This window comes from Pieris napi, chromosome 9, assembly GCF_905475465.1.
Source record: "Pieris napi chromosome 9, ilPieNapi1.2, whole genome shotgun sequence".
Lineage (NCBI taxonomy): Eukaryota > Metazoa > Arthropoda > Insecta > Lepidoptera > Pieridae > Pieris > Pieris napi.
Genome location: NC_062242.1, coordinates 12,089,183 through 12,101,833, shown reverse-complemented (window position 1 = coordinate 12,101,833; position 12,651 = coordinate 12,089,183). Strand labels below are relative to the sequence as shown.

At 31.3% G+C, this 12,651-nt stretch overlaps 3 protein-coding genes across 3 annotated transcripts; all 3 read left to right on the top strand.

The window, feature by feature from the left end:
* The first annotated feature begins 412 nt into the window (after positions 1-412).
* On the top strand, positions 413-5,318 carry LOC125052653 (WD repeat-containing protein 43). The gene is made up of 11 exons (XM_047653613.1): positions 413-613; positions 772-1,095; positions 1,325-1,491; positions 1,791-2,045; positions 2,476-2,626; positions 3,227-3,394; positions 3,776-3,900; positions 4,160-4,288; positions 4,551-4,673; positions 4,826-4,938; positions 5,168-5,318. Exons 1-11 carry the CDS (start codon positions 440-442, stop codon positions 5,296-5,298), a joined length of 1,860 nt encoding a protein of 619 aa, XP_047509569.1. The 5' UTR covers positions 413-439; the 3' UTR covers positions 5,299-5,318.
* A 115-nt stretch (positions 5,319-5,433) lies between these two features.
* LOC125052655 (regulation of enolase protein 1-like) lies at positions 5,434-8,454 on the top strand. The gene is made up of 3 exons (XM_047653615.1): positions 5,434-5,792; positions 7,524-7,680; positions 8,194-8,454. Exons 1-3 carry the CDS (start codon positions 5,592-5,594, stop codon positions 8,436-8,438), a joined length of 603 nt encoding a protein of 200 aa, XP_047509571.1. The 5' UTR covers positions 5,434-5,591; the 3' UTR covers positions 8,439-8,454.
* Positions 8,455-8,908: 454 nt separating this feature from the next.
* Positions 8,909-12,565, top strand: LOC125052654 (rRNA 2'-O-methyltransferase fibrillarin). The gene is made up of 8 exons (XM_047653614.1): positions 8,909-9,066; positions 10,006-10,185; positions 10,517-10,592; positions 10,825-10,927; positions 11,170-11,340; positions 11,557-11,678; positions 11,856-11,979; positions 12,241-12,565. Exons 1-8 carry the CDS (start codon positions 9,054-9,056, stop codon positions 12,406-12,408), a joined length of 957 nt encoding a protein of 318 aa, XP_047509570.1. The 5' UTR covers positions 8,909-9,053; the 3' UTR covers positions 12,409-12,565.
* Positions 12,566-12,651: the final 86 nt, after the last annotated feature.

Sequence of the window (12,651 nt, the reverse complement as noted above, 5' to 3'; positions counted from 1 at the left end):
TATTTTGATCACCTTTGTTGCAATATTTGTATGGCATCACTGTAACAATATGCACCAATGAAAATACAGAATCCCAAACGGAATAATCGAATTCGTAATTTGATTGGTTAATACAATTTTTTTTTGTGTCTGTGGAAGGAAAGATTTCATTACCAGTAATAAAAAAAGAATATCAAATTATAACAATAATAAAGGATTTATTCATATATTCCACAGATTTACTATAAATTTTCTGGTGTAAGGTTACGACCTTCAAGTTTTTTAATTAAAACGTGAAATACAAAAACTGCAACAAATGACAATCAACTATTTACACAATAAGAAAACGGCGTTAAGTGAAACGTCTGATTTGTAAAATCTTTTGACAGCTAGTGCCCAGTAAAATATGCCAAATTAGTTGATCTTTAATCAAAGTCAAAATTAATTGTAGAAGTTAAAGATGGCAGAGGCCGCGTTTTCTGAAGATGGAAAATATTTTTCATTAATTACCAATGACGGTAGATTAAGAATATGGGATACAGAAACAAATGTTCTAAAACAGGAATATACTCCAGATTTCCATTTAAAGGCTTCACCGACTTGTTTACAGTGGGTAGAAGTAAATAACAGTTTGGTAAGTCAATAACACGTGGTTCTTATGTCGAAATATAATTAAAGTTATTCGGATTTCAACAAAGACTATTTACTACTCAGCTACATCTAGTTGTAGTAGTTTATTTTTCAGAATTTACTTTATTTGTGATGTAAACAATAACAACATAACCTTTGCAGAGTCCAAAAAAAGGCGCTAGAAAATCTATCTCTGGACAAACTTCACAATGCGTCGCATTGGGCACAATTTACGGAAAGATACTTTTATATTCCGTGAGTCAAGCAAACGTTGAAACTGTATTAGAAAATGAGAAACAAACAAAAAAAATACAATCCTTGGATTGGCATAGAAAATATGGCCTTTTCAGTTGCTCTGTTGATAGTCATGTTATTGAGTGGGACCTTGGAATGTCTTCAGTGAAGCACACTTACAATGTATCTATGAGGACTAAGTTAAAACAAGTTAATAAAGCTTCAGGTATTAAGATAGTGCCACACAACCAGGTAAGGATCTTAGAAAGTGTTTTTAAATTATCTATAGGTAACACAACTCACTCTCTTTCTTTATCTTTTGTGTTTAAAATTTTTGATTTCAATAGCATAAATGTAAAAGTACATTAATAGTTGATATAAGTCTTAAGCCTTAAAGTCATGGAATATCTAATTATGCTTGGATTATAAATTATGTTATAAAAGGGACATTATAGATAAACCTACTTACCTTATCTTACAGGATTCATCTATTAAATATATTATTGTAGCATCAGTTAAGACAAATATATGGAGATTAGAAAATTCAAATGCCACCATTATTCAATCACTAAGTCACACTGTGTCAGATAAAGCTATATTGACTGTTACTACACTGGGAAATACTAGCTGGCTAATAGAAGGGTCACAGTAAGTATTTAAATCTTTTACTCAGATAAGTTAAGATGTTATTTTTATGAGATACTTTTCTGATCCATAACAGATACTGAAATAGCGATAAAAAAGGGTCCTATATCATTCAAAATGTGCATGCCTAATATTTAGTTTTTCTATAATCATATTCACAAATTGTGATCTCTCTAAACTCAAACCTAGAACCTTGTGCTACCAAAACTTTTGTTTAAAAGTAGATTTCCAAGGGAACCTTATTTTTTTTTATATTTTCCTTAATACCAAGTCAAGAGCTTTATTATTTTTTTGTTTTATAGAGAAGAGAGACTACTATCCTTCTGGGATGTAACAATTAAAGAAGAACCACTACAAAATGGTGATTCAACACCCTCGAACAAAAAACGGAAAAAAGAAATCGTAGTTACACCAACTCCAACATATAATTTTGTTCTAGAAGATGCTCCTAAGTTTGTAGATGTTAATATCAAGTCTGATGGTGAAGGAACAAAACTATCACTTGTTGCTGCAACCAGAAGTGGTGTTGTTCATTATTATGGACATATGCTAAATGGGTGTGTATTTTTAATATAAAATGAAAAATATTATGTTTGATATTATTAAAGAGTTGGGATTATTAAGAGTATTTCTGTAAAAAAAATTATTACAGAAAGACAGATTTTGAATACAAACATAAAAAAAAATGCAATTGTCATTTTTTTTACTTAACTTAATGAAAAAATTATTAAATGATGTTATTGTTGTGTTACATAAGCAAAAAACATGAGACCCAACATAAATCCCTTTCAAACATGGTGACCACTTAGGCAAGCAAATTTGTATGGGAATTACATTAGTTCACACTATGTGACTAATTCAATACAAATTTGTGTAGCCTTAGTGGGTCACACATGTTTCAAAGTTATTTGTCTCAAGTTCCTGTAGTAGTGTAGTGCAGGTGGAGATATAATACCTAGTTATCTAATCATTTTCACTATATTTCAGCTCAACAACAAAACCTATTAAGCCATCAGTGACTATCCAAGTTAGTACTCCAGATGCAAGTCCGCTACCTTTAACATGTTGTCAGCTACCCAATAATGGAGATTTATTATTGGGTTATAAAAATGGTCCTGTGCTTCTTTTTGAAAAAGTGGTATGTCTACATATTATTATATATATATATCGGGTAAATTCCATGTAACATCCCTGGATTTAACGACAAACCTCCTAAAGCGTCTAAATCACTCAGCTTTGGTTTGTTTAGTTTGTTACTATACAATGATACACTCTACATAGCATTACACCTACCCTCAATAACGGCAACAATTTATTAATAAAGTTGCCGAATTTAGTTAAAACTGTGGAGCTGTGTACGTTCTTTTTTCGCTTTATTGTCTTAGCCATCATACATACCGATTTTTCTATGAAATCCGTTCTTTTCTTTACAAATTCGAATTCCTTGCATATATAGACAGACTGTTGTTAGTAGGAGTCATGGATATCTATATGTTATCATATTATTCTTAAAAAGCACCAAAAGACGTCAGACGAAATTAACAGCCTATACACAATAGCGTTCAAATAAGAATAGTTTTTAAGTAATTACTAACACTAGTCTGAACTAAACTTTTTCTTTTTCTAATACAGATTATTCTTTCCATTTAACGACGACTCTTTGTCACGTCAAAATATTCACAGTCCCTTGAGTGTCGTTATATAGGGTTATATTGTATATTATCTATATTATTTTCAGACACCAGACTTAAGTACAAAGACACAAATCCTAATACGTGGTGACAATGAGAAAAAGGTTCAAAAATCAAATGATACAACAAAAGATATATCAAGTACAAATAACGATATTACATATGTGGAGCCAATGGGTGGAGTTAGCAGAAAAAGGCCGACAGCTGGCGGCACTGTAAGTCACAGCCTTACACATTAATATATATCTATTTAATAAATAAATTAACAAAATAATTTGTATCCACTCAATATTTCCCTTCAGTGTTCGTGATAATTGTGCACATACAAAATATAGTCCATTGTTGGAGCTGTGATTTGAATGAACTGCCCCATGGTTGACGAGTTCACACTTGGCTACTAGGCCAACACTGCTCTTACACTATTAAAAAATAGGTCTAATCAAATTATGAATTTCTAGTATCATATACTTTAATTTAACTTTTACATTTAGAAATTCATATATCCATCAGATTGGGAAATATGTAAATGTAAAAGCAAATAAACATTTGACTTTCGGCTTTTCCATAATAAGGAGATTTTTATTATCTTATTCTAGACTGAGGTGACAATGGAAGCGAGATTACAGAACCTAGCGTTAGATTTAAACAGCAGAAGCAAAGCACCAGTTAATCAGAACCTTACTACGTTACTAATGCAGGGACTGCATTCTGATGATAAAGGGTAAATACACAAATTTAATACCAGATTCAAATATCTTTAAGTATCAAAGCTACACAATGTGTGGTGGATCTTGTAGTAGGAAATTCCTAATAGTAGTGCTAATGCAATGGTATTTCTGAAAACCAGATGCGTTCCGGGATAACTAATTATCTGATTATGGTAACACCAGTTAATGCTGTATAGGCTTGAACCTGTGCAATGTAAACTTTTAACATTATGTAATGTATTGTACTGTTTGTTAAATTTATTTTTCTTGTAGGTTAATATTAACAGTGTTACAAAAAGATGACCCAGCAGTGGCCTTCAACACGATTGCATCACTGCCAGCTGAGTATGTACCTATGTTGTTAGACAGCATACTGGAGATGGCCACAAGAAAGACGAGCCAGTATGTACCCTTTTTTATCTAAACCTTCTAGTGTATAATTTACACTATTTCATTAGTGATAACCTCATTATTAGATTTTCTAACAGACAATATTGTTTAAAAAATATCTTTCACTACTCTATACTATATTTTATACGGATATATACTTACTATACAAATGATATTTGTGCTCTGTTGAAGTTTACAATACAACAAAAAATATTGCAACTTGTCTTATGCTCTATTTTAAAGTACATCTTTTATATAATATTATTATTTACAGATGTGCGGCTGCATGTACTTGGTTGAACGCGTTAATAAAGTCCCATTCGGCATTACTCCTAGCATCAATCAATGCGAGGACAGCCAACCAGATCACACAGCTATTAGCTATATTTACACACAGGTAGATTTTTTCTTTTGGTAATTAAGTCATAGGGACTGTGGTCCTAAAGAAATTGTTTGTCTGGTAATCAAACCCATAACTACTTACTTACTTCCTTATATTTATTTATTTAAAAAAAATATCATTGTATAATTATTTGTAAATTTTTATAGGAGGTCACATTTATGCCAGTTATTAAATTTAAAAGGAAGAATAGACCTTACAGTAGTGCAGCGTAATAAAACTAAGGATGTCTCAAATCATGCTCCCATCTTGGATTATCAAGGTAAAGCTTTTAAAGTATAGCTATTAATCCATTAAATTTTGATAAATTTTGAGTAAATAACTTATTATTATTGACACAATATATTATATTAAAAATACACAGTATGATTTTATGCCATTACATAATATATTTTATTTAAACCTCTGATAGTATAATTTTAATATAATTAGCTAAATATAGCTATAATTGGCTAAGTCAGAAGTAGATTATAATTCAACATTATGTTTAGATACATCATCAGATGAAGAGATGGAAATTGAAAAAGCAGACTCCAGTGCAGACGAACAGTGGGAGGATGAGGTTGATGAAGGCGATGACGATGATGATGATGACGAAACTAGTGATCAATCAGAAGATTAGAAATAAATGTTATTATTTAATACTTTTTTTATTTTGCATATTTTGTATGTCAATAGAAAGAGATTTTAGACAACATTCCCAAGTCTAGAATTAGATGAATGTTCTAGTTCCATCACTTTTTATGAATAATTTAAGCACAGTTGCATTTTGATCTACGGTTCAGATAGACTTCTAAGATCTGTCAGATGTCAGAATCATCTATGACACAAAAGTACTATTCAACAAGAATCTAAGATTTCAGTGTGATAATAAAGTCGTTGATAAAATCGTTACGTGTTCAAGACTCAATAATAATGCAATCTGAGCAATTTAATACAATTAAATTAAATGATTTTCAATGGTTAAATGAACCAAGTAACTGGAATTTATGTGACAATGTGCTTAAAGTATCGACAGACAACAAAACAGATTTCTGGCAAGAAACATGGTATAAATTTCATTTTAATACAGGACATTTGTATGGCATTGATATTAAAGATGATTTCACATTTCAGGTGAGTCCGAGGATTTATTACGTTGAGTTATCGTAAATGGTTTTGTCGCATACTTAGTTATCTTTTGCCCAGGGTGTTAATTATAATATACTATGTAAATATAAATGTTTATCCTAGTTTACACGCGTTAGTTTTACTTAAAGTAAAAATCCAGCTATTTTCTTAAATAAAAATTTGCCATCCGATGCATATTAAAGTAATTTCATTGTTTGCAGGAATCCCTAACTTTTGGGAAACTAAAATATAGTATGTACTACTAGAAACGCATAATTTTACAAGTTATTACTCATTTTAAAAATAACCTTTATATTTTCTACGTAAAATATATTTTAGAAATCTTTTCACGAGTTTTTACAGCAAATAACAATTGTTTTAATAATTTCATCCACGCAGCCTAACACGGGGCACGCAAATATATATTTGTAATTTGTATCAATTTTCCGCATAATCTCAAAAATGTTTCTAATGAATTCTGGTCCACCGTTCGAAGAAATTATTCTAATCATACGGTCATCTTATAGGTTATCTCAATTTGCACCATTTCTGGTTCTTATTATTTTAATACAAACTGCTATGGCAAGAAATTACATATTGAATTTGAAATCATTACAAAAATAATGCAAAGCAGCAAACGACTGGGAAATGAATTATTAGAATTTTCAATTTAGAATGAGGAATTCGACGACCTTTTTCGCCTGTGTGACGTGTGTCACCTTAAAAACGCGTATACTAGCGGCGAGGATTGAGGCGTGCGCAGATGACAGTTGACACCAGAGTCAGACACTTGACTTCTCCAAAAGAGTTCTAACCGCTCACAGAGTACAGACCACAGTCACACGCATTGACACTGTCAATCTTATAAACATTGACATGCGAATCGCAAAAAGCTATTCGATAGAATTAAAAATATCTTATTGAGAATAATCTGTATAAAACATGGTTTTAAAATGGTTACGTAGTAAAAAACTTGTAAAATATTATTAATTCATCATAAAATCCATTAAAGACATATTGAAAATATTTATTTTTATACGTCAGTTACATGACGCCAAACGGTTATAGAATATAGATTAGTCTACTCGATTTTGAGGCAGCACGCTTACAAAAATATGTTTTCGCCGTCTAATCCTTATACTCTCTTCGATTTTATTTTTTCGGAGAGTTAATGTATATTGTGTGCATAATAACACAAATCACAGAATGATAATTAACATGAAAGAAACTTGTTGTTTGTGTTTACAAGTATGATACGTCATAGACTATAGAGAATAGATGACTACTTTGTGTAGTGTACTTAGGTGTAGTCCATAATATATTCGTTTCCAAGTTTAACAAACATTAACAACCAAAATCGGATAAATATATAGATAAGAGATAACCCACGTGCCCCATTTTTTAAAAAGAAAATGTCATAAAAACTAAATCTGAGTAAAGATCGTGCTAGTTCTCTTTCGTTCTACGCCCTTGATTAGAGACCTGGCAGTAAATGTAAAATTTTTAGCATCTTATTTATATTTCTTTTTTGTCGTTCATAAGTGTACATTGTGTTACCTATATAAATAAATGATTTTGAATTTGATTTCGCAGTGGTAACATGAAAAATAGTATTTGTAGTTTAATGAACTTACTTGAAGTATGTGGTAAAGAGCAATAATATATTTAAAAAATTTTATATAAACGCAAGAATTTATTTTAATTTATACCGTAGTAAAGAAGGTATATCAATTACAGGCCTGCATAGAAGCAGATTTTTCACAATTATATGATCAAGCCGGTCTTATGATATATCTGGATGAGAAACATTGGCTTAAAACTGGAATGGAATATAATGATGGCCAGCCAATGATTGGCAGTGTGTTAACAAATGAAGTATCTGATTGGGCGACTGGTAACGACTTTTGACAATTTACATAAATGTTTAATATTTACAAAAAAAAAGGGTGCGTGTACTTCTGTAATCTGTACACTCGTAAGAAGTTATACTTCTTTGGCATTATTAAAAATTGTTTTTGATTGCGTGCAAATAATTAATTACAATTAAATAATCAAAGACTGGAAAAGGAGTCATTATAGTCAATAAAGTTCAGTTTACATTTGGAAAATTAAATAAATAAATATTTATTATTATTCTCTTACATTAAGTGTAACATAAATTCTATTAGGTAAAATTCGAATGTTGTTTTTAAAAAATTATGTCCAATGCCGTAGCATCTTCCGTGGGCAACTTCATTCTGCTAATTTTGTGTCACGGTGCACGCGCATCGTAAAATTTCACTCTAATCAATTTTTCATAACGCGCCTAAAGAAGTATAACTTCAAAAAAAATTAAAACGTTGGAATGTAAACGTTTCCAGACTAAAAAGGAAAAATTTATATGTAAGTTTTATTTATTATTTCGCAGGTGCTTTTACCGGAGATCCCAAAAAATTTTGGATTCGTCTCAGTAAAATTGAGGATACAGTGTGCATTAAATACTCAACTAATAAAAAATCGTGGTTACTTCTTAGATTATGCCCATTCCCCTTAAATGACACCTATTTTGTAGGTTTAATGTGTTGCACACCGCAAAGAGAGGGTTTAAATGTGAAGTTCAGCGATGTGGTTTTTACTTCACCAATGACAGATTTTTTACATAGTAATTGTTAATAAAAGTTAAAGCTACTTTGATTGTTTTACTTAAATTGCAAAAGTCTACTTCTACTCTTACGTTAGGTAACATCTCAAGCGCCTACATAAAGAAATAACCACAGGTAATACATTAATGTGTTTTTATTTCTTAGTTATTACGAGTTGAAAATAAAAATTATTACTACACTTTATTAATTGACAGAAAGAATATTGAAGGACTTTTAATGTTTTGTTATTAAAGTTTTATTCGAGGCACTGTAGGTTTTTATGAAAGATACAGATACAAAAGTGTTATGTGGCCGTAAGTAAGGTTTAATGACTATTTAAATGAAAAAAAATACTTTTTTATTTTAAACTTACTGATTATTTGATTTACGTTTGGTTACTACATTAATCAAAGTGGTAATAATTAAAGTATAGCTAGCAACTAGGGAGATTTACCCGTCGGGGGAAAGTTAATTTTTGAGGTGACAACATTGGTCTTCTCCAAAATGGTTTCATTTCCGGCAGCGGCAACAGGGCGCAGAGCGCTTGCTGCCCCATTAATTTACAAAACTCACTTGTTATTTGATTTTAATAGATAAATAGAAGAATATCACAAAACCTTCTGTGTTTAAATATCAACTTTCAAAAATGGGGAAACCTGGTAAGTTTAACCTTTTTTACTTCGTATTTTGAGGAGACGCGTGTTTCACCGCGTGGTTTTTTTTCAATCACCGCTATATCGACAAGTTTTATAATCTAAGTTTTCGTTATATGTTTTCTTTATATCATTGCTTACATATCTAATTCATATTATATCAAAGATTTTCTTATTTCCACCATTTTTTAATCAAGAGGTTATTTCAGTATGCCTAACCTTACATCAGGAGGTTTTGGTTATGTTTGTGGTATTCGATGGAGATTTCTTTTTATTTTACATGTTGTTACATTGATAGTATTATTTTTGAATAAAGTAAACTACCACGTGTCGTGTCATCAAAACATAACCTGAAATTATCAATTCTAAATCATTATCTTGTGTTAATAAATATTTTAATCATAATAGCAGCATCGCAGTTCCTATATAATGATTAGTTTTTACTAAGTAAAATATAAATTTAACTATAATTATAGCCATGTGTCGTTCTACTCCACGCTGCACTGAACTATTGGCCTTGAACATTGGGCCTAAATCTAAATTTTACTTGCTATTTGGTCAAATAGTAATTTATATATATAGTATTCATAATTAACTTATGACTTAATGGCCACACCGGCCCGGCACGGCAAAAATGTATGAAAATTTGTCTCGTTTTTTCACTTACCGGCTCCGGTTAGAAGCGATTTAGAAGTTTAAATGCTAATTTTGTTTCAAATTTGTCGAAAGATTATTATGAACTGTACATGCGGCCTATTTGAGTTTTCTAACTACTGACAAACAACATTCAGTTATATCTATTGTGTGAATCTTATTTTACTAGGTTCTCGATCACATTGCAGCCATACTGTCATTTAGTGTTTCATTTCACTTTTACTATATAGACTGGTACTTTATAAAAATTATGATTCCAAACAACCAACCACAATTTGTTTATGTTTTTAGAGTTCAACAACTCCCGTGGCGGTGGTGGTTTCAGAGGCCGAGGGGGTGGAGGGGGCCGTGGAGGCTTTGGAGGCCGCGGCGGGGGAGGTGGAAGAGGAGGCTTCGGAGGAGGCGGGGGCAAGTTTGAAAAGAGAGGGGGCGGAGGCGGCAGGGGATTTGGAGGCAGAGGAGGTGGAGGAGGTTCGTTATTAGATGTTCAATATGATTGAATTACAGCTATAGTACATATATAGTTTTGTTAATAGGTTTGACAGACTCGTAGAAAATTAATATTCTATTATAAAACTAGACCTCTCATTTGACTTAAGACAAATTCACATGTATATATAAGATCAATGAAGGCAGTAAAAGTTAAATTATGCTAGATATAAAATGATGATAAACTGGTCCCTCTAATCTTGACCTATTCATGAAGACTATGATACCACATACCCACTTCTGATTGTTCATTTTTATTATACATATAATAAATAATATGCGGACAAAATGTTAACATTATATTTTGTATTAGGTCGGGGTGGACGAGGTGGTCCTCCCAGACGTGGAGGATTTCAAGGAGGCAAACAAGTTTTTGTTGAACCTCACAGGTATGTATTTCTATTCATAATCAAACAATAAACGCTTAGCATTCTGAATTTAGGCTGTTTATAAAATTACAAAAAATTAAATTAAAAAACAATATGATGCTACTCAATATAACTTTCGTTCTTCTGAAAGCAAATGCTTGAAGCCAACCTACTTAACTGACAGAAAAATTTATAGATATAAGAAACTTTAATTGTGTAAAACCAATTCAATAAATATGTTTAACTATTTTAGACACAATGGAGTGTTTGTCGCCAGAGGCAAAGAAGATGCACTAGTTACAAAGAATTTAGTCCCTGGATCAGAAGTATATGGAGAAAAAAGAATATCAGTGGAGGTTTGTATATTGTATATAAAATAACAACCATTGTAACATTTAATTTAGCAAAATAAGCATGATTCAATCTTGCTGATGACAAAAAACAAAGAATATATTTTTATACAAAATGATGATCGTGGTCCCTCTAATCTTGACCTATTCGTGAAGACTATATCCACATACCCACTTCTGATTGACTTAATACTCCAATCAAACCCGATTTATCCAGAACTATCTTGCTCAACTAATTAAAATTTTAGGAAAATGGTGAAAAAATTGAATACAGAGTATGGAATCCCTTCAGATCAAAGTTAGCTGCTGCTATAATGGGTGGAGTAGATGGAATACACATTATGCCAGGGAAACGCGTGCTATATTTAGGAGCAGCAAGTGGTACCACAGTTAGTCATGTGTCTGATATTGTTGGGCCGGTAAGTTCGCTATTCTGTCATTTTAAAATTACCTTATGCTTCTCTCGCTATCTCTATCTCTTGCCTGATAAATTTAATCATCGGTTTCTTACTTATAAGTAATAATTAGTAAGATATGCTTTTAAATTGATAAACAAAATCATATAGATGTTAGAAAATCTAGAGAAAAGGAAATAAAAATAACAAGGTTTTAATTAAATTACATCTTTGTTACAGGAAGGCTTAGTATATGCAGTAGAGTTCTCACACAGATCTGGAAGAGATCTAATCAATGTAGCCAAAAAGAGGACAAATATAATTCCAATAATAGAAGATGCCAGACATCCGCTCAAATATAGGTATGATTTCTATGTTTTCACAAAAAAAATTAAATGTTTTATGAATATTGTATGATGAAACACAACGATCTAAACTTGTTATGTTGAGATAAATTTTGAACTCTCTCTCTGATGCAATTTTTCCTCAAGTTATAATAAATTGCTTTAAATTAAACTACAACAGAAAATGTTTTTCAGAATGCTAGTTGGCATGGTCGATGTCATATTTGCTGATGTGGCACAACCTGATCAGGCCAGAATTGTTAGTCTCAACGCTCAACATTTTTTGAAAAATGGTGGACATTTTGTTATTTCTATTAAGGTGAGTTTAAAGTGTTGTCTGATAAGATTAGTTATTTACCTTTATACAGTACTTAAGCTTATTATTAAATCCTTTAAAAGTTTCAAATCTAATGCTAACAAAAAGTATTCCTCGATGACCCAATTCGGTGTTATGTATCACAGTAACTTGTTCAGTTAAATCTACCTTTAGGTTTTTTAAAGTTGTTTAAAACTATTAAGGCTAGTTCAATTCTTAAATAAAAGGTCTATTACAGTTAAATCATAATAATTGTATTTACAGGCTTCCTGTATAGATTCAACGGCACAACCGGAAGCAGTATTCGCGGCGGAAGTCAAACGACTCACAGCTGAAAAGTTAAAACCTCAAGAGCAACTTACGCTAGAACCGTACGAAAGAGACCACGCTGTCGTCACTGGAATATTTAGACCACCGCCGAAAGCAAAATAAAACTAAATAAATACATTATGAAATTTTAAGACAGGCGACCATAATGGTTAATTGAAAAATATTAAGAAGTTTCAATTTATGACCAATATTAGTTAAGTGCCTAATATTTTTAAGTTAGGTTAAGTACTGAGAAGATGAATAAATGATGAGAATGTAATGTTTTATTTAATTTAAAAAGTCTTGTCTTCTCTTTATGGATATATAAATTTTAATTGCAGATCTGATATTCAGAATTGCCCAGAT

Excerpts from the sequence above, each read along its gene's own strand:
- LOC125052653 (XM_047653613.1), top strand. The coding sequence starts at position 440 with ATGGCAGAGGCCGCGTTTTCTGAAGATGGAAAATATTTTTCATTAATT. Across the intron at positions 2,046-2,475 it reads TATGGACATATGCTAAATGG|CTCAACAACAAAACCTATTA; the intron begins GTGTGTATTTTT and ends ACTATATTTCAG. Across the intron at positions 2,627-3,226 it reads TGCTTCTTTTTGAAAAAGTG|ACACCAGACTTAAGTACAAA; the intron begins GTATGTCTACAT and ends TATTATTTTCAG.
- LOC125052655 (XM_047653615.1), top strand. The coding sequence starts at position 5,592 with ATGCAATCTGAGCAATTTAATACAATTAAATTAAATGATTTTCAATGG. Across the intron at positions 5,793-7,523 it reads AAGATGATTTCACATTTCAG|GCCTGCATAGAAGCAGATTT; the intron begins GTGAGTCCGAGG and ends TATCAATTACAG. Across the intron at positions 7,681-8,193 it reads AGTATCTGATTGGGCGACTG|GTGCTTTTACCGGAGATCCC; the intron begins GTAACGACTTTT and ends ATTATTTCGCAG.
- LOC125052654 (XM_047653614.1), top strand. Across the intron at positions 10,593-10,824 it reads GTTTTTGTTGAACCTCACAG|ACACAATGGAGTGTTTGTCG; the intron begins GTATGTATTTCT and ends TAACTATTTTAG. Across the intron at positions 11,679-11,855 it reads AGACATCCGCTCAAATATAG|AATGCTAGTTGGCATGGTCG; the intron begins GTATGATTTCTA and ends AATGTTTTTCAG.